The sequence below is a fragment of the Notamacropus eugenii genome, chromosome 1 (assembly GCF_028372415.1).
Source record: "Notamacropus eugenii isolate mMacEug1 chromosome 1, mMacEug1.pri_v2, whole genome shotgun sequence".
NCBI lineage: Eukaryota > Metazoa > Chordata > Mammalia > Diprotodontia > Macropodidae > Notamacropus > Notamacropus eugenii.
Window position 1 is genome coordinate 146,287,332 of NC_092872.1, and position 21,175 is coordinate 146,308,506.

The following is a 21,175-nucleotide window of genomic DNA, read 5'->3' on the forward strand; positions in this document are numbered from 1 at the left end:
GAAACGTAATTGGAGTTTACTGGTCAGTTTATAGGGAGCAGAAATTAAGTGGTAAAAGTGATAGTGCAATGCTAATCCCTGATACTGTTGATATTGAGGAGGTGGTAAGTATCACTAGGTGATTGATATTTAGGAGGAGCATATAAGAATTATCCCAATTTCTTGAGGGTTACTTCTAGAACTAAGAGAGAGAGGGGAGAGAGAGGGGGGAGGGACGGAGGGAGGGAGAGAGAGAGAGAGGGAGAGAGAGAGAGACAGAGAGAGACAGAGACAGAGAGACAGAGAGATGTAGCCATGTTCTGGCCATTTTACTTACCAATTCTTATGAAGTTAGTGTGGGGAAAATGAGCCTGAGAGCCAATTAAAGGGCTATACTAAGCAGACACCCAAAGAAATGGTTTTTGACATGGGAGTTATTTAAGAATTACTTGTCCATGTGCAGTCAGATATTTAGCTGATTAAGGAGATGGTCAGAAAGAAGTGGCAGGTGATGCAGTAGCTAAAATCTGGCCTTAGATACTTAGTAGCTATGTAACCCTGGGCAAGCCACTTACCGCATTGTGCCTCAGTTTCCTCATTTGTAAAATGATATGGAAATGGAAATGGCAAGCCACTCCAAGATCTTTCCAAGAAAATCCCGAATGGGGTCAAGAAGACTCAGACATGATTGAAACGACTGAATAACAAGAACAACGACAAAATCAACAGAAATTAGAAGAAATGATACAGACGATGAGACTGTGCATCGAATTACAAGAGCTCTAACTTGGACTATTCAAAGGAATGATTGCAGTTGTAAATGAACAAAGAATGACTCTGATTTTTATAATAAAAATATTTAACCAATAATAAGAACAAAAGAGCCTAGAGATTGTGTTAGAAGCAAATACTTAATCTTTCTGACAAGCAGCGAATATCAGCAAACATTTAATCTTTTTATCAAGCAGTGAAACGCTACTGCCAAGAAAATTGCCAATCTAGTTGCACAGTTTGGAGGATGGTAGGAGTTTATGAGCATTACTGTCTAAAAATTCATATGAGAGATGAAAAGAAGCTTGCAGAAAACTTGGCATGTGACCCAACTAAACTAGATTTTCTCGAACAACATTTCCATAAGAATCCAGAGGCACCAAAGAAAGATAGCTTTGATGAAACAGATTTTACAGCATATTTTTATTAATCTATTCTTGCCATCATTGGTGCCAGAGCTACTGAATACCAGACGTGCTGGTCTGCCCAAATGGCAATGAAACAGAGGATTAAGTGGAAAAAAGCATATGGATAGGATTAAATTCCTATTATAATCTCAGTTCTGGGGGTGACATTTGTTTTCTTTTCAAAATTTAATATTTTATTTTTTTCCCCATTACATGTAAAACAATTTTAAGATTCTTTTTTATTCCAAATCCCCAAACTCTCCCTTCTTCTCTCCCTTCCTTCCCCAGCCTCACTGAGTAGGCAAACAATTTGATAAAAGTTGTATATGTGTAGGGGAAGGGGAATAAGTTGGAACGTTAAGGAATACTCACCCACACTTAGGGAGAAGACTGTGGACTAGGAAGCCAGTTAAGGCCTTGGAGAGGGAGGTGTCAGATTGGTAGGAGGTAAACAAGAGGTGATGTCACAGAATCCAAAGAGAGAACAGGAAGGAGGAGGGGTTGGCTTTTAGAGCCACAAATGATTCAACAAACAATTATTAATATCTCATTATGTGCCTGGCACTGTGCTAAGCACTGCGAATGCAAAGAAAGAGACACAAACTGTCCTTGTTCTCCAGGAGCTCCATAGTTTAAGGGCCTAAGAGGGGGGGACATGATAGAAGACAGGGAAGACTAGGGAGGGGTGATCAGAAGCAAACAGCTTTGAGGAGGGACAGAGTCAAAGGAGAGATCAGAATGAAAGGGACACAGATGGCTCTGGAAGACAAAGTGATGTTGGTGAGCTTGCACAGCTGACTCAAAACAAAGCCAAGTGTAAAACATGTCTTCATTTCAATGATATCGTCGATATTCTTAGAAAACGAAATTCCCACACAAACCAACACAAAAATCTCCCACTAACTACTGCAACTGTTTTTCTAAGGGATTTTTTTTGGAAATTAACCATAACAAATCACAAATTTCCCAGGCCGCCACCCTCCTGATCGAGCTTTCTCATGATGTTGAGTTTGGGTAGAATGGTGTGAGGAGGTGAAGTTTGGCTTATTCGGGCTGGCCACTTTGTTAATATGTTATTCTAGGGTTCAAGAGGACCTAGATCAAAGAAGACAGCCAGAATTCTGCACTGATGCTAGTGTCTTAATACATTCCCCTTCATCTGCATCAGAAACAATGATTCCTGAGCAGGACAGAGACTAAAATGCCAAAGTTTGTTTTGGCAAGTCGACCTAACATGCTTATGAGTGCAGTCTGCAGGGACCGTGTTTCTCTCCTTGGATACAATGGTTTCATGTGGCTGGGTAAGACTGACCTGATGTCAATTTGAGGTCTAAACCTCAGACTGTTACAGCCAAAGGTGGCAGTGGAGATCCTTCTTATCTCATCTCTGAACAGCCTGCCAAGGGCAGAAGAATCCAGTAACCCAAACTGGAAACTAGCCAAGCTATAGCGCCCTATACGACCCCTCGCCATGCTTTGCCCAGCTCTCCCTTTCCTTTCTCTTCCTCCCTCCTATGCATCACCCTCATCCTGCCAATTGGCTTCTTTTTTCTCTGATTCGGAGGGGACCTCAGGACTTTATGGACCCTCTGGTGACAGGTCCCCCATGCTTCACTTGGGAACTTTGGTGCTTGAGCCTGGGTGAGGGTGGTTGCTCCTAAAGAAGGAGAAGCACTGTCCACTTTGTAAAAAAGCTAAGCCAGAATGGTGTTGGAAAAAGGCTCAAAACATTTCACAGAGTCACATTTGTGTTGCAAATATACAGACAAAAAAAAAATCATTTTTCGAAAAGCCAGACCTATACTGCTCTGCTTCTCTAAATAATCTATATACAAAATTCTCTAAGAGCAGACATAAATATGGCAAGGAGACAGAAGAACAAAAAAGGACAATCGAAGTAAATTGAAAACGACATGAGGTTATTTTGTAACAATTACATGGTTTTATTTTTACTAGTTATACTCATCCAACTACAGGACGTATGTATTTTAAAATAAATTAAAATATCCAGTACAAATGTTTTCTTCTTTTCAGGATAATAAAGTTTATAAAGGCCCAGAGTCATTCTTCCAATACTGAATAGGTGTGGACAGGCTGGTTCTCTTCCTTTGGGTTAATGCTGGAGTGTTTGTGACCCCTAGAGGGAACACAAGGGCAGGTAACTGAGTGTCCTTTAAGTGACTTTCCATCTAGGCGTCCACGAAGCCATCGATTCCTACGTTGTGATCCTGTGTTCTTTCATTTGTTGCGGAATCCTAGCCATTACTTGGCTTTAAGAGAAGAAAGAGGTCAAAGGAATAAATACTGTATCAAAAGAATGCAATCCAGGAGGAGCAGAAAGAGGTATCGTAAGTTTCTACAAATTATACATGTACATTAAAATATTGCCTTCAAGGCAAACCAAAACCTCTCATGAACAACGGAATGTGGATAAAAAGAAACTTGGCTTCCCAACCTTAAGAGGATATATCAACATAAGTTTCTGCAAGGTCAAAAGGTTAACCATTTTGAAAGAAAGTGAGATGAAATTGAGATGATACATCAAGATTTTTCATGTGTTGAGAAGATGATATGGTAGAACATAAAAACCTCACACTTCACACCCCTACACCCTTACACGTCACAAATAACCGGAACTCAAAGAAAAACTGCAGAGACAAAATACTCTCAGGAAGTGCAATCTAATGGAATATAACATTTTTAAATGATACAAATATTCAAAGGAAACACTCACCCCCTAAGGGATCAAAGGTGATCTGTCAACAGACAGCCGACAAACAATACACCAATCACAAATCATCTCTGGGAAACCACCAAGAAGCTCTGAGTTCTGAAGACCTCAGCATACACACAGGCCAACACACCCTTGAACAGCAAGCAATAGGCCTAACTCTGCATTCCCTCAGGGCCTGTCAGCTAGCTTCTGCCCAAATCTCTGCTGGGATGGAGAACTCTCCATCTCTTCCAGCTTGAAGTGTGATGACTTTGCTAATTCCTTTGTTTGGGATTCTGCTACATGGAGTTTAGATCCTTTTCTTGTGACTGCCTTTCAAAGACTTGAAAACAGACATAATTCCTGCAAATATCCTTTTTACCGGGCTCATCCGGCCCTTGTCCTCCTCCAGATCAGGTGGCCAGGCCTGAAGAAACTTGGTCATTGTCACTGAACATTCCAACTTACCAATGAGCTTCACCTTAGCCCTGGCATGTGCGCTATTGCCCTCCTAGGCCTGGCCACATTATTTTCTTACTGCAGCAAAGACCGCTCTAACTCTCTTGGATGCCATATTACACTACTGACTCAACTGGAGCTGGAGAGCCCTAAAAGCCCAGATTCTTTCAACTACATCACTCTCTCATCATACCTTCCCCTAGAGGTTAGTAGTGAAGCTGATTTTTGATCCTTGATTATTTCATTCTCAGTCAATTATTTCATACTCCACAGGTTGAAATATGCAAAAATATGGCAGCACTTTTTGCTAAGGCAAAGAACTGAAGGCCGACAGCATGTCCAGCAATGAGAAGATGGCTGAAAAATTGTGGTATGTGAACGTAAATGAATAGTATGGAATTATAAAAGTCATTAAGAAAAATTTAGGGAAACAAATGAGCAGATGGAGTAAAGCACACTCATATTCAATGGCAAAAATGATGTAAAGGAAAAGTATTCTGAGGTCTTCACTTCTCCAGAAGACGATTAGTGAACCAGGCCAACATCCTGTTGGTAGAGAGTACAAGAGCAGAAGCAAACTATCTTTAGAGATGACACATGTTTGCATCCCAACCCCCAATTTTATTTGTCTCTTAGAAGGGTGGCAGATTTCATTTCTTGGGGAGGAAAAGAGGGAAGGAGATGATTACTTGAGACGGATGGGTACCCATAATAGCCTGATGGAAGAAAGAGTTTAAAAATCACATTTTAAAATATCCAGCAAGAACAGAACCAAGTTCAGAAAGGGGACATAGACAAATAATTCTATGGGGTTCATATAAATTAAGTATCTACTTTGAAATGACCAAAACTATATGTAAGAGATTCTCGGTTTCCTGTGCAATCCTCTTCTTCACTATTTCTAAATTAATGTGACCGACATAGTTATATTTATTGAAGCTTGTGTAATACACAATCAAAGAGACACCAGTTTCTTCCTATGAGAATCGACCTAATACTTGTTGCCTTTTAGATCTTTTGTAATCCTGACTACTAAAATGGTTAGCTCTTTTTGAAAAGCATTCAGTCTTAGCCTTCACTGACATCACTTAGAAAAACTTTAGATCCAGGTCACATCCAGATCCTTATGGTGCTCTGCCAGAAACCAATTTTCATGCTGATACTGAAAGGTGAAGGACCGACTCCGGTTTGGGACTGATCCTTCCTCTCATTCTACATCCACCAGATCCTTTTACTTGCTAGCCCACATCACTCTTATTTTGGAAAAGACTGCACGGGAAACTCAGTCATATCATTTGCAAAAATCTTGTTAAATGATAACCGCAGCATTTGCCATACTGAGCAATCTAAACACATGGAGAACATGGGAGATGAAATGAGCTGGGGGGGTGACATTGGGAACGCTAGCACCAGGCCTACGACCTGTTTTTCTATCACTTTGCTACCCAAACCTTTCATAACCTAATGTTTAACTTTTCAGTAACAGAAATCAAGCTCCTTATTCTCCATGTGCAGATTTTTTTCTCTTCCCTTTTTTGAAGATGAGGACATTCGCCCTCCTTTGATCCTCTTCCATGCCACACCATTTTCCCCAAATGGCTGATTCTGGCTTCTCCAATGGCATCTGCCTCATTTCTCTCAGTATCCACTGTGCTTGGTGCCCTGGAACTCATCTCAGTTAGGTGCCTTTTTTTAACTCAGGTATCACCTTCTTAAACAGCGATTTTACTACAAAGAGAATTCTCCTTGGTAAAAAAACAACAACAACAACAAAACTGGAAAAATAGGGACTGCCTCTTGGCTCTCAATAAGATCGTCCAAACTGAGCCACAGTACTCACCCTTGTTCATATTTCTCTTTCCTCACCATCGAATTAAAAACTTTTTAGAAGTTCTAAAACCTGAAAGTCTTTTCCTGTGTTCACCTTCCCTCATAATGAAAAATATGCCAATTAAAAGAATTCAAAAACAATCCAACAATTCAGAAAAGAAGAGAAGTGACCAAGTGATTTTGGGTTGTAAGGTTGAGTCTTACCCATGGGGGGTGGGGGGCGCTTGATGCTTGATGATGGTGACATACTTGATGAGGATTTGAACACAGGTCTTTTGGCTCCAGATACCACAATCGTCTTTCCACTGTGCAACCACAAAGTCTCTCTCCCTCTCTCCCTCCATCTCTCCCTCCCTCCCTTACTCTCTCTCTCTCATTAATTCAAATAACATTTGAATTTAAGCAGCTTGCATGTATCCAGAAAGAGCAAAACATGAAATATATTTACAGCAAATACATGACCTCTCTTTCTAGTGGGGTACATCAAGAAAACGCTTTGAGGAGACAGGGTTTCAGGTGAACCACTGAGAGGATGAGGGGTTCCTAGCAGTGGAAGTGAGGATGGACAGCTTTCCAGGGGTGTGTGAGCACTTATGTAAGGCCAGATGATGGAATGTCAGGTACGGGTAAAATACAACAGCTAGAATGTATAGTGTATGACTGTGAGACATGTAAATGAAATGGATAGAGATCATTGGGCTTTAACTGGATTTGTTGTTGGCTTCAAATATGAAATAGGGACACTTCTATTTTATTCCATGGGTAATCTTAAAGAAGGGAGTCTGCAAATTTTAGACCAGTGAAGGTTCTTAAGGATGTGAGTGGCATGGCCAGACCGGGGCTTTGGGAACTTGAATTTAACAAGTGTGTGGAAGATGGTTGAAGTTTAGAGGGCAGAATCTGAGAGGCCAGTTTGTGGAGGCTATTGTGCTAGGCCATGCCAGCTAGTGGGGATGAGGACTTGAATGAAGGTGGTGTCTGGGTGAGTTAATGTGTGCGGTGCTGTAGAAATAGAATAGATGTTAATTTTGGAAACTGCAGGCAAGGGAGCAAGGCTGAGTGTGAGTGTTGTGAACCGGGTCACAATGGTGCCATCAGCAGCAATAGGTAGATGATGCTTGCCAGGCGTAGAGACCTGTGTGGGCTACCCGAGTCTTTCTTACCTCACCTCCGACGTCTTTGGTTGGACAAAACCAGATGCACATATGAGAGAAAGGACGTTCCAGAGTCGAACAAGGGTTGAGCTTTATTTCAGGGTCTGGGTTACAAGTGCAGGGGTGTCTTCCTTAGGAGGAAGAGGTGGAGATTTCCAAAGGAAGCTAGGATCTTAAGGGCTTGGAAGTAGAAGTACAAGCGGGGAGAGAGGGGGAGAGGAGAGAGGAAAGAAGAAAACAGAGCCTACTGTCGTCTTGGCTCCTTACGTGCTAAGAGAGCTTTAAGGCTTCCTCAATCCTACTTAATCTTCAGCCACACAGTTTGCATCTCAATACCGTGCTGTTAGATAACAATAGTGTGCCCAGATCCGGGACGACCTCGAGGGCAGGGAGACTCCACCCATCACGTATCTCCTGGGGAGAGGCGGAAATACCCGAGCTAGCCGAGCTAGCTCAGTCTGACCTTCTCGAATCCCTGCTGTTCATGGAGGGCCTCGTAAGACTCTAAGATTTAGAAGTCCCACTTTTACCCGCCCGAGACCGTCCCCACGGAATTGAGCTTCCAATCCCAACAGATGCTGAGATGTGGGTTTAGAAAGACATCTGAATCACCCTCTGGACAGGTTGTGTTTAAGATGAGTTTGCAACCTTTGTGTGGAAATGTCCAGTCATCGTGTCCCTCAAGAGAAGAATTAAATCATATAACGCTATGAAAGAGAGAGTCTGGAGGAGAAACGGTGTGATCAGCAGTGTCTGTATCATAGAAATTTCCAAAGGAATAAGGACTGCGTAAAAGTCACTGAATTTAGCGATGAAGAGATGATTGGTCAAACTCAGGGAGTTTCAGTTAAATGGTAGGATCAGAAGGCAGATTGCAAGAGGGTGAGAAGTGAGGAGGAGAGGGAGAAGCAGCTTTTTTCTCGATTGACTGTAAAAGGGAGAAGACATGTAGGAATAGGGGAAGGTGAGGACAGGATCAAGTGAAAGGTATTTTTCTCCCCTTAAGGGTGAAAGACGTTTGTAGTAAGCAGAAGAGGAATTGGTTTGTCAAATGTTGCCATGCTAATGTTATGGACAGTATGGACAAATGGTGACTAGATGGCATCACAGCTAAGAAGTTGACAACTGGAAGAATGGCTGGACCCAAAGAATAGTCAGTAATTATTCCTGGAAGGAGGTGTGTAGTGAATTGTCCCAGGGATATTTCTTGGTCTCTGTGCTACCTAGGGAAGGAAAACAGCTAGAGAATAGGTAGAAAACACGTTTACTGATTTTACATCTAACTCTAAGGGTTTGAGATAGAACCAATGGATATATTGGATGACAGATTTGGAATTCCAAATCTTAGGCTAGAATGGTGGGCTCAGATCAGGTAAGGTGAAATTTAATAGACATAGTACAATTTCGTGTCTGTACTCTCAAAACCCTTTTATGACTCCAAGATGGACAAGCGGAGGCTGAAATTTTCTGAACAAATATTGGGACATTTAATGGACTGAAGCTCGACATGGATCAACAGTGTGGTGTGTCAAATAACAAAGTTTAAGGAAAACCTTAGGGTATATGAAAGAGACACAGTATTCAACTGTCTTCAGGGGGTTAAAGGGCTGTCACAGGGAAATGGGCCTGGACTTGTTCTTCTTTGACCCAGAAGGTAGAACAAGTAATACAGTGTCACGTTACAAAGAAGCAAATATCCACTAGAAGTGAAGAAAAATTTCGTATCATGTGGTGGGATGGTCTACTTCAGGAAGGAGAAGGTTTGCCTTCCCTGAGGAATGTCAAATAAATGGTCGATCACCACTTCTTGGGGATGTGGTGGAGGGTATTCCTGGTCAGGTAAGGGTTGGACCAGGCCATGCCTGAGGTGTCGCATTTCTGTTCGTCCTTCATCCTGATGTGTTGATTTTCTCCTAAAAGTCAGAAGACTATGGAGAAGAGCCTGGTGACAATCCAAGGCAACCCATGGGAAAGTGTGTTGTTGTCTGTGTCTCTTTAGAGCAGAGGAGAGCAAGTCAAGATCCTTTGTTATGTTTGTCACGGTAGAGAGCTGACAGGTTCCCAGGAGAATTCTCTTGTCCCTTTGTTCAGCGATCACATCCTCCACATACGAAAAGACAGCAAGCTGAGCCACCAGGTCTTCTTTTCTCAATGTAGCCTCTCAAGTGTTCTTTGCCTTCTATTCCCAACTCCTTTGATATTTACATTCATTTTCTGTCCTTTGTTTCCCAGTTTGTCATGAACACCATCCATTTCAATTCATGAAAACTAAATGCCTTGTTTCACAGATATCCGTTGAGTCGCAGGCAATTGTGATTTCAGAAATGTCTTCACAAGGGGAGTTGGTGCTCAGAACCAGAACAGTGAAATTGGCATGACTTTCTCTCAAATCTGTGCCTCTGTAACTCACTTGAGCCTTGTTAGAAAGGACTCCTAGTATTAGAATCAGCTACCTCAATATGGAATGACTTTCCTCTCACTGTAACTCTTTGGGCAGAGGGTGATTATCCTTTCTTTTCCCGGGGTTCTTTGGGAAGTCCTGTTTCGATGCCATCTAGGAGGCTTCCAAGGCTGAAATTCTATGTGGAAAAGTAGGATATCTCCCTCCTACTGGATCTTTCGGATAAGAGACATTGAATCAGACTCTGGGATTCTCATGTCCTCTCTCCAAGATTCCATGGTGATAAGGTTGCCCTCACAGGACAGTCCGGGTTATGGACATAATGTTCCATATGAAGCTCAGATGGAAAAATGTTCCTGGAGCAGGAATTACGTGTTGAGAATCTTCCTTGAGAGCTTCATTCTATTTCTGCCAGAGACATTACCAGCAGTGAAAATAACCTTAGCCCCTGAAAGCCGTTCTGTGGTTACTTAAACACCAGTCAAATGAGTTTGATGACAGTCATGTATTTACTTTGTCATTTCCTGCATAGAGAACCCAGAGATGGTGCCCAGTGTGGAATCATTCCTTCATCTCCTACTATATGCCAAGGAATGTACTATGTCCTCGGAATGCAAAGAATGACATAAAAATACTCAGTCCCTGCCCTTAAGGTGTTAGCCAACTTAACCTTCTCCCACTTTATGTCCTCATTTTAATAAGACTCTTCTTTTGCAGCTTCTGGGGTAGCCACTATAGCAACCTTCCCATATTCCGTGGGATCAACAGGACCTGAAGCCTACACAGGTAGAATTGTTAGGACTTTAGCGTTCTGGAAAGGGCTCAGTAGGCTTTTCAAAGTTCTGGAAAGAAGGAGAAAAGGAAGGGAACGTAGAGTTTCCAAACAAACCCTACTAACTCTATGATGCAGAGGCTGGGCAAGACAGGAGTGGGGATTTGGCATGACTTCTGAAGTCCCTTGTAAGCAATTCCAGAGAAGATTTAAATATCTGGTAATTTGCCAGAGAGATCCCTGCAGGCACGTGGCACAAATTGTTGCATCTCATGCCAAAGATGAGGAAAAAGAAAGGCCCCTCGAACAGCCCCCCACCTTGTCTGACCAGAGTTAGCATTTGCCCAGAACCTGGAACCTCTTGTGATAATTCAGCTTCATGTTGAACTTCATTCTCTTCGAGATTGTGGGTCCCCACATAGTCATCTGGACATAGCTTGGGAGCTCTTTGAAAGCAGGGCCTTCTTTTGCTTCTGTTGGTATGTCTAGCACTTATTACAATGCATTGTATATGGCAAATGATGAATAAGTGCTTTCCTGATCAATCTTGACCAAATCAAGCAGAACCCTTTTCCCATCCAACGAACTTCTCTTGGTTCTCTAGTTTCTCAGTGGTGGTTCTATCAACGGTTTTCTTTCACCTTGATTTAGTTTGAGCTCCTTTGTCAACCACTTTTGCTCCAGGAACATCTTCCAGTCCATTACCATTCCTTAGCACCAGCCTTACCACTTACCAAAGTGCTAGCATCTCGGGATCCTTTGGTGGACTGTCTTTACGGATTTTGTCATTAGATTAGGACTTGAAGAAAAGCTGAATAAAGCGGAACTGGGAGAGTGAGAAATCGTACCTACCCAGAGTTATCAGTGCAGCCAGGTTAATGGGTTTCCCTTGCAGAAAGGAATAGAATAGGAACTGGGTGACCTTGGGCATGCTAGTAGAGTGGATAATGCTCACACACAGATGTTCCTCTCTGACTCATATTTCAGTTAGTGGCACGTCCAGCATGGAATCTCTTGTTGCAAACTTTACCGTTACGAACTTCATCTGCTCAGAAGATATGGGGCAGCCCAGTTCTGACACATTCAACTCTGCTGAGAATGTCATGCAACACATGGTTAGTCTTCCCCATATCCGACCCCATCCGCCAACTACACAGCTGATTTCCCCATTCCTTGACTGGGATCCATCTTCTCTTACCCCAAGTTTACTTGACTCTTTCCTTGCTTTGCCAGATTGGCCTCTTGTTTAGGGAAACTACCATTGGGCCCTATTTCCCTGAATGCAAGGTGACTTCTTTGAGGTAAGAATTGTAACACTTTCCGCACACCCTTGAGGATAAACCTCTAATGGACTGCTATATGTAAAAGATAGTCAACTCGATTATACACTTACCTTTAGTCTCATTTTCTCTATGTTCAAATTCCCAAACAACTTTATCCCAGTGCCTCTAATCCCAGAAAGTGCAGGAAATAAAAGTGCGTTCATTCATAAGTACTGATTTGTAAGAAACAGTCTAATGTCAAGAATGTCTTCTCCAGTTGCGGTCCTACGGCTTCTCACCACTGCTACCCAGACAGGTAATGCTAGCTCACCGACCATTCCAAGGCCACTGTCAGCCTTTCTCAGGTCACTTCTGGCATATATTTAAGCCCCTCTCTACCCAGAATCCCAACACATTTCTCAGCACCAATTTCACAGATGTTCATATCACCTCCCATTGTTGTTTTTATCTAGAGCTATGATGAATGGATTTGCAACCAGAGTGGATTTCCTGTGTACCCATCGCGTTGTCCCTGTCAAGCCTGTCGTGGACAGTGAAGTGTACTGGGAGATGAGCAGGGAAACACATGGCATTACCATTCTGTGCCTCTTCACCCTGGCCAAGGACAGTCATTACCTTGATGGTGAGCTACCTGACTAAGCCATCATCTTGGCCACTGTCCCGACCAGTCTTCTGATATAACCTCAGTATTATTTTCTCTTCATTTTAAGCCTTATTCTTTTATCCCTTATTCCACCCCTGCCCAGAATCCTTTATTCCAATGTCCCATTTTTTCATCCAGGTCCAAAAGATAGAACCTACGTATAACTGAGTTGCTAGACTGCCCACTACTTGGTGCCATCTCTGGTGTTATCTGTGGTAGCTGGAGATAATTGTTGTTCTGTCCATTTTTTGGTCTTTGCAAATGCAAACTTTGAAGTAATTCTTTGGTTGGAGACTAGAGGTCAGCAAGGAGAAGGATGGATGAGGTGAAGTAAGGAAGGATAAGTATCTAAGAGTAGGATGGAATCAGGAGGACAAAAGGTTTCCACCTACGACAATGATGGCTCTGTTCCAATCAAGTGAAATTTAATAAGAATTGACATGTACTGAAGTGGAAGAAAGTGGATTTGAAGGAAGAGGGCCTGGGTTCTACTCCTAACTTTCTAATTCCTCTCAGTTTGACAGCTGACTAACAAATTACCCTAGATGAGCCTCAGCTGTGTCTTCTGTAAATTATAATGTTGGCCCAGATGTGGTCTTGGCCAGGTCTCAATATGTGATTCTGATTCAAACGGCTCTTTAGTGCTTTTGAAATCCAATCCACTTCTATATTAATGAAACAGAAGTATATAGTTTTGGGGAGACAGAACTCTATAACAAGTCATTGGAAAGTGACCTTGGAGATTATCTTGAGAGTAAGCTTAATAAGAGCCATCAAAGTGACAGGGCATGCATGCCAAAAACCCCAACAGAAACACACTGGTGTGCTAATATGTCTCTTGGTCTTCCTTGAGGGTGGAAATTCCCTCCCGGGAGGCAAAGTGCTAGCTGTCCAAAACCTATCATTTTAAGGACTTTCCTGAGCCTGAGACGTTAAGTGATTTGACAGGATCAGAGCATTCATTCAGTTTTAAGGGATGGGTTCTGATTTCAGAACTTCTGAATTCTGAATAGCCATTTCAAACCAGTTTGCCATATGATTTCTTGTCACAATTCTGTCTGCATTTAGCTGACTACAAGGAATCGTAGTTGAATCTACAACAACAGAAGTGTAGTAGCTTGAAAGGAGGGAGGTGACAGTTCTATCTTCCTCTGCCTTTACAAGTTGAAGCTAGTTCATTTTGAGGAGCCCCAGGATGGCGAGGCATCATGAAAGTATGGGGTAAAGGCAGAGAGGCAGTGCAGTAGCTAGTGTCCTGATCCTAGAGCCAGGGAAAACCGAGTTCCAGTCTTGCCTGACAAGCTCACTGGCTGTGTGACATAGGGACGTCTCTTAAGGGAACAGCTTTCATGCTCCATTTGCTCGTCTGAAAAATGGGGATAATCATAGTAATACCAATCTCAAAATTCGACAGTGAGGAGAAATGGGACCACATTTCTAAAGTACTGTGAAAACCTTAAATCATCTTGCAGAGATATACTACTGATGATGATGGCGACAGCTAGAAAGAACTGTTCATGTTTAGCCAGGAGACATCATGATCACATTCTTTGATTTTTCAGGAGCCTATCATGAGCAAGAGGTTTTCATTCTGCTGAATCCCATAAGGCAGAATTAGGAGCAATGAATGATTGCTGAGGCCAGAGAAGAAAATGGGGGGTCCGGTACAAGTCGACATTTGCTCCCACAGGAAATCACATAAAGATACAACCCTGTTTTGTCTCTCACCCTTCCTGGCTGGGTCTCAGACAAAAGCGTGAGTTAGGCAGTGCAAGGGAGGATTCTCTCTTTCTCCAGGATGCAAATCCCTTGGTTCCTCAGGGGTGATAAACTAAGGCCTTACTTCAGCTGAGTCTCTAAGTAACTCTCTTGCTTGACTGTCCATCCTTTGTTTTCCAGGTTACAAGGAAGAAAGCATGGTCCAATCTACTGAGGTTTTGTGGAGTCCTCTCATGCTACCTCCCTGGGCTACAGGGAAGAAGACCTCCTCAATTCACCCCAGGGCTGTGGCCTTGGAAGGAGAAGGCCACAGTGCGATGAGCAATTGGGTCCCCATCTGTGCCAGGCCCTTGACTGAATGTGCTCTTCATCAGATGCCCTTCGTGAGGGTCAACTGGAACTGCAGCTTCTCCTCCAACCTGGGTTCGAACTCCATTGGACAAGGTTTTCTGGACGGGACCAGGAAGACCACAGGCCACTGCCCCAGGGGCCTATTCAAGCTGGATAACCTCCACATGACAAGTAGGGAAAATAGAATCGAGTCAGGGTGGGGAAACTGCAGTGGGAAGAGGAGATGGGAAGGGGCCTTGAGGCAGAAGGAAAGCTTAGGAGGCTTGGAATCCAGCAATTGGGGGTGAAATTAAGACTGATGATTCTGAAACACTGCAGAGCAAGGAAGTTCCCTACAACAGAACGCATAACAGGTTAACAACAGGAAGGTTCTTAGGACCTACAATGTCAGGACTTGGAAAGCCTTTAGAATTGAGATTGTCAGAGTTTTGGGTGCAGCACACAGAAGCCAAGATGTCAGTGCTGGGAGGGCCCTTAGAAGCCAGGATGTCGGACATTGGAGAGCAGTATTAACATACAGAATGGAGAAGGTTTGATATGGGAAGGGCCTCAGAGCTTCCAACCCTATAAATTTGAGATTGAGCAAAGTCAGATCCAGGGAACAGACTTGAATTTGCCCAAAGTCACTGAAAGTTAGTGTCAGAGGTGAGAAAAAACAATTCCAATGCCAGACCATCCCTACACTCCCCCAAACCCAAGCAAGGAGCTGACAGGGGTCTCTTTTCAGGGCAGAAACTTATGACCTTTGCAAATGCCTTCTGAGAGCCCCAGTCATGAGGGCCTCCCTGAGGACAAAGGGAGTCCTCCAAAGAGCCACAAGACACACAAACCTTGTTGCCATTTACCCCTTCAGGCTGCTCCTCCCATCTTTTCCTCTGTGGATCTTCAAACCTCTTTCACTTAGAAAACATTTATTAGCATCTCAAATGAGATATTATTTCTGAAGTAATTATTATGTAACATGTACTTAAGTGAATGCTTGTTCCTTTTTAAAAAAAAAAAATTAATGAATATTTTGTTGGATGGTAAGTTCCCAATTGTCTCCCTTCTTCCCCACCACCGCGTAGAGAAAGCCACAGACAGATGGATAGAAATATACAAACTATGCCATGCATTCTTCGTTCATTCTTTCCTCTAGCCCCTCCTCCTCCCTCCACGCTCTGCTCTTCCTTTCACTCCCATCCCTTCCACTCCCTTCCTCTCTTCTGCAGAGGTTCATGCATGGCATTTCATAGACACAGAGAACTCCTTTTAGGGAACTCATGTTTCCAGTGCACACCCATACATACTTTTATCTTAATATCTTCGAGAGTGACATTGAGAGGCAAAGTGATTTGCCCAGGGTCAAGGAGACAACATGTGCCCGAAGCCACTGGACTTGTAGTTATATCTTCCTGTCTCCGAATTCAGCTATCTACCCTCTTCTCCACATTTCCTCTCAAGGGCATAATGGAGGAGATAAGATTCGAGACTGGACCTGTGATTTCCTGTGTGAACGCAGCACTTGGAGGAAAAGCTTCCTTTAACAGAACAGATTTTAAATTCACTTGAGACTTAGGAGAGTTGGAGAGTTGGCCGTGGATAAGACAGACTTGCATTAGCAATGCAATAGATCTGAGTGTGACAGACAACTCTGTGAGAACCTAGTGGATTGACTTTTCGTGGCTCTTGGACTTGAAGAGAAAGTGATATTGGAGCTGGGCTTCCACATCTTGTGTGCCTGTTACATGTGGGGGCTAATCCTGTTGGGAACGCTCCACACACTGTGCTGTCCTCACATCCCTATGATGGCCCCTTAGCATCATCTCTGTTTCTCCCCAGACATGCCCTACTGGACCATCAGCTTTTTCGGCCTGGCACTGCTCCTGGTGCTCCTGGTTAACCATATGTGATACTTCACAGTAAGAGAAACTGGGGAACCCCTAAGAGCCTGTTAGTACTGTGTGCATGTGTGTGTGTGTGTGTGTGTGTGTGTGTGTGTGTGTGTGAAAGTGAGAGAGAGAGAGAGAGTAAGGGAGGGAGGGAGGGAGGGAGGGAGGGAGGGAGGGAGAGAGGGAGAGAGACTTTGTGGTTGCACAGTGGAAAGACGATTGTGGTATCTGGAGCCAAAAGACCTGTGTTCAAATCCTCATCAAGTATGTCACCATCATCAAGCATCAAGCGCCCCCCACCCCCCATGGGTAAGACTCAACCTTACAACCCAAAATCACTTGGTCACTTCTCTTCTTTTCCGAATTGTTGGATTGTTTTTGAATTCTTTTAATTGGCATATTTTTCATTATGAGGGAAGGTGAACACAGGAAAAGACTTTCAGGTTTTAGAACTTCTAAAAAGTTTTTAATTCGATGGTGAGGAAAGAGAAATATGAACAAGGGTGAGTACTGTGGCTCAGTTTGGACGATCTTATTGAGAGCCAAGAGGCAGTCCCTATTTTTCCAGTTTTGTTGTTGTTGTTGTTTTTTTACCAAGGAGAATTCTCTTTGTAGTAAAATCGCTGTTTAAGAAGGTGATACCTGAGTTAAAAAAAGGCACCTAACTGAGATGAGTTCCAGGGCACCAAGCACAGTGGATACTGAGAGAAATGAGGCAGATGCCATTGGAGAAGCCAGAATCAGCCATTTGGGGAAAATGGTGTGGCATGGAAGAGGATCAAAGGAGGGCGAATGTCCTCATCTTCAAAAAAGGGAAGAGAAAAAAATCTGCACATGGAGAATAAGGAGCTTGATTTCTGTTACTGAAAAGTTAAACATTAGGTTATGAAAGGTTTGGGTAGCAAAGTGATAGAAAAACAGGTCGTAGGCCTGGTGCTAGCGTTCCCAATGTCACCCCCCCAGCTCATTTCATCTCCCATGTTCTCCATGTGTTTAGATTGCTCAGTATGGCAAATGCTGCGGTTATCATTTAACAAGATTTTTGCAAATGATATGACTGAGTTTCCCGTGCAGTCTTTTCCAAAATAAGAGTGATGTGGGCTAGCAAGTAAAAGGATCTGGTGGATGTAGAATGAGAGGAAGGATCAGTCCCAAACCGGAGTCGGTCCTTCACCTTTCAGTATCAGCATGAAAATTGGTTTCTGGCAGAGCACCATAAGGATCTGGATGTGACCTGGATCTAAAGTTTTTCTAAGTGATGTCAGTGAAGGCTAAGACTGAATGCTTTTCAAAAAGAGCTAACCATTTTAGTAGTCAGGATTACAAAAGATCTAAAAGGCAACAAGTATTAGGTCGATTCTCATAGGAAGAAACTGGTGTCTCTTTGATTGTGTATTACACAAGCTTCAATAAATATAACTATGTCGGTCACATTAATTTAGAAATAGTGAAGAAGAGGATTGCACAGGAAACCGAGAATCTCTTACATATAGTTTTGGTCATTTCAAAGTAGATACTTAATTTATATGAACCCCATAGAATTATTTGTCTATGTCCCCTTTCTGAACTTGGTTCTGTTCTTGCTGGATATTTTAAAATGTGATTTTTAAACTCTTTCTTCCATCAGGCTATTATGGGTACCCATCCGTCTCAAGTAATCATCTCCTTCCCTCTTTTCCTCCCCAAGAAATGAAATCTGCCACCCTTCTAAGAGACAAATAAAATTGGGGGTTGGGATGCAAACATGTGTCATCTCTAAAGATAGTTTGCTTCTGCTCTTGTACTCTCTACCAACAGGATGTTGGCCTGGTTCACTAATCGTCTTCTGGAGAAGTGAAGACCTCAGAATACTTTTCCTTTACATCATTTTTGCCATTGAATATGAGTGTGCTTTACTCCATCTGCTCATTTGTTTCCCTAAATTTTTCTTAATGACTTTTATAATTCCATACTATTCATTTACGTTCACATACCACAATTTTTCAGCCATCTTCTCATTGCTGGACATGCTGTCGGCCTTCAGTTCTTTGCCTTAGCAAAAAGTGCTGCCATATTTTTGTATATTTCAACCTGTGGAGTATGAAATAATTGACTGAGAATGAAATAATCAAGGATCAAAAATCAGCTTCACTACTAACCTCTAGGGGAAGGTATGATGAGAGAGTGATGTAGTTGAAAGAATCTGGGCTTTTAGGGCTCTCCAGCTCCAGTTGAGTCAGTAGTGTAATATGGCATCCAAGAGAGTTAGAGCGGTCTTTGCTGCAGTAAGAAAATAATGTGGCCAGGCCTAGGAGGGCAATAGCGCACATGCCAGGGCTAAGGTGAAGCTCATTGGTAAGTTGGAATGTTCAGTGACAATGACCAAGTTTCTTCAGGCCTGGCCACCTGATCTGGAGGAGGACAAGGGCCGGATGAGCCCGGTAAAAAGGATATTTGCAGGAATTATGTCTGTTTTCAAGTCTTTGAAAGGCAGTCACAAGAAAAGGATCTAAACTCCATGTAGCAGAATCCCAAACAAAGGAATTAGCAAAGTCATCACACTTCAAGCTGGAAGAGATGGAGAGTTCTCCATCCCAGCAGAGATTTGGGCAGAAGCTAGCTGACAGGCCCTGAGGGAATGCAGAGTTAGGCCTATTGCTTGCTGTTCAAGGGTGTGTTGGCCTGTGTGTATGCTGAGGTCTTCAGAACTCAGAGCTTCTTGGTGGTTTCCCAGAGATGATTTGTGATTGGTGTATTGTTTGTCGGCTGTCTGTTGACAGATCACCTTTGATCCCTTAGGGGGTGAGTGTTTCCTTTGAATATTTGTATCATTTAAAAATGTTATATTCCATTAGATTGCACTTCCTGAGAGTATTTTGTCTCTGCAGTTTTTCTTTGAGTTCCGGTTATTTGTGACGTGTAAGGGTGTAGGGGTGTGAAGTGTGAGGTTTTTATGTTCTACCATATCATCTTCTCAACACATGAAAAATCTTGATGTATCATCTCAATTTCATCTCACTTTCTTTCAAAATGGTTAACCTTTTGACCTTGCAGAAACTTATGTTGATATATCCTCTTAAGGTTGGGAAGCCAAGTTTCTTTTTATCCACATTCCGTTGTTCATGAGAGGTTTTGGTTTGCCTTGAAGGCAATATTTTAATGTACATGTATAATTTGTAGAAACTTACGATACCTCTTTCTGCTCCTCCTGGATTGCATTCTTTTGATACAGTATTTATTCCTTTGACCTCTTTCTTCTCTTAAAGCCAAGTAATGGCTAGGATTCCGCAACAAATGAAAGAACACAGGATCACAACGTAGGAATCGATGGCTTCGTGGACGCCTAGATGGAAAGTCACTTAAAGGACACTCAGTTACCTGCCCTTGTGTTCCCTCTAGGGGTCACAAACACTCCAGCATTAACCCAAAGGAAGAGAACCAGCCTGTCCACACCTATTCAGTATTGGAAGAATGACTCTGGGCCTTTATAAACTTTATTATCCTGAAAAGAAGAAAACATTTGTACTGGATATTTTAATTTATTTTAAAATACATACGTCCTGTAGTTGGATGAGTATAACTAGTAAAAATAAAACCATGTAATTGTTACAAAATAACCTCATGTCGTTTTCAATTTACTTCGATTGTCCTTTTTTGTTCTTCTGTCTCCTTGCCATATTTATGTCTGCTCTTAGAGAATTTTGTATATAGATTATTTAGAGAAGCAGAGCAGTATAGGTCTGGCTTTTCGAAAAATGATTTTTTTTTTGTCTGTATATTTGCAACACAAATGTGACTCTGTGAAATGTTTTGAGCCTTTTTCCAACACCATTCTGGCTTAGCTTTTTTACAAAGTGGACAGTGCTTCTCCTTCTTTAGGAGCAACCACCCTCACCCAGGCTCAAGCACCAAAGTTCCCAAGTGAAGCATGGGGGACCTGTCACCAGAGGGTCCATAAAGTCCTGAGGTCCCCTCCGAATCAGAGAAAAAAGAAGCCAATTGGCAGGATGAGGGTGATGCATAGGAGGGAGGAAGAGAAAGGAAAGGGAGAGCTGGGCAAAGCATGGCGAGGGGTCGTATAGGGCGCTATAGCTTGGCTAGTTTCCAGTTTGGGTTACTGGATTCTTCTGCCCTTGGCAGGCTGTTCAGAGATGAGATAAGAAGGATCTCCACTGCCACCTTTGGCTGTAACAGTCTGAGGTTTAGACCTCAAATTGACATCAGGTCAGTCTTACCCAGCCACATGAAACCATTGTATCCAAGGAGAGAAACACGGTCCCTGCAGACTGCACTCATAAGCATGTTAGGTCGACTTGCCAAAACAAACTTTGGCATTTTAGTCTCTGTCCTGCTCAGGAATCATTGTTTCTGATGCAGATGAAGGGGAATGTATTAAGACACTAGCATCAGTGCAGAATTCTGGCTGTCTTCTTTGATCTAGGTCCTCTTGAACCCTAGAATAACATATTAACAAAGTGGCCAGCCCGAATAAGCCAAACTTCACCTCCTCACACCATTCTACCCAAACTCAACATCATGAGAAAGCTCGATCAGGAGGGTGGCGGCCTGGGAAATTTGTGATTTGTTATGGTTAATTTCCAAAAAAAATCCCTTAGAAAAACAGTTGCAGTAGTTAGTGGGAGATTTTTGTGTTGGTTTGTGTGGGAATTTCGTTTTCTAAGAATATCGACGATATCATTGAAATGAAGACATGTTTTACACTTGGCTTTGTTTTGAGTCAGCTGTGCAAGCTCACCAACATCACTTTGTCTTCCAGAGCCATCTGTGTCCCTTTCATTCTGATCTCTCCTTTGACTCTGTCCCTCCTCAAAGCTGTTTGCTT

At 42.7% G+C, this 21,175-nt stretch overlaps 2 protein-coding genes across 13 annotated transcripts in view; one reads left to right on the forward strand and one right to left on the reverse strand.

Annotated features, from left to right (window-relative positions):
- Positions 1-21,175, reverse strand: part of LOC140520878 (mucin-16-like) — a 94,008-nt gene that overhangs the window by 55,055 nt on the left and 17,778 nt on the right. The gene's annotated exons all lie outside the window — the stretch shown is intronic.
- Positions 11,350-19,949, forward strand: LOC140521066 (mucin-16-like). Of its 4 annotated transcripts, none has more exons than XM_072635747.1 (6): positions 11,355-11,601; positions 11,720-11,787; positions 12,222-12,391; positions 14,312-14,653; positions 16,304-16,414; positions 19,599-19,949. In XM_072635747.1, exons 1-5 carry the CDS (start codon positions 11,416-11,418, stop codon positions 16,372-16,374), a joined length of 837 nt encoding a protein of 278 aa, XP_072491848.1. In that variant the 5' UTR covers positions 11,355-11,415; the 3' UTR covers positions 16,375-16,414; positions 19,599-19,949. The 4 variants fall into 4 exon arrangements, with proteins under 4 accessions (XP_072491828.1, XP_072491848.1, XP_072491838.1 ...); XM_072635737.1 differs by having other exon boundaries at positions 16,304-16,383; XM_072635754.1 differs by lacking the exon at positions 16,304-16,414.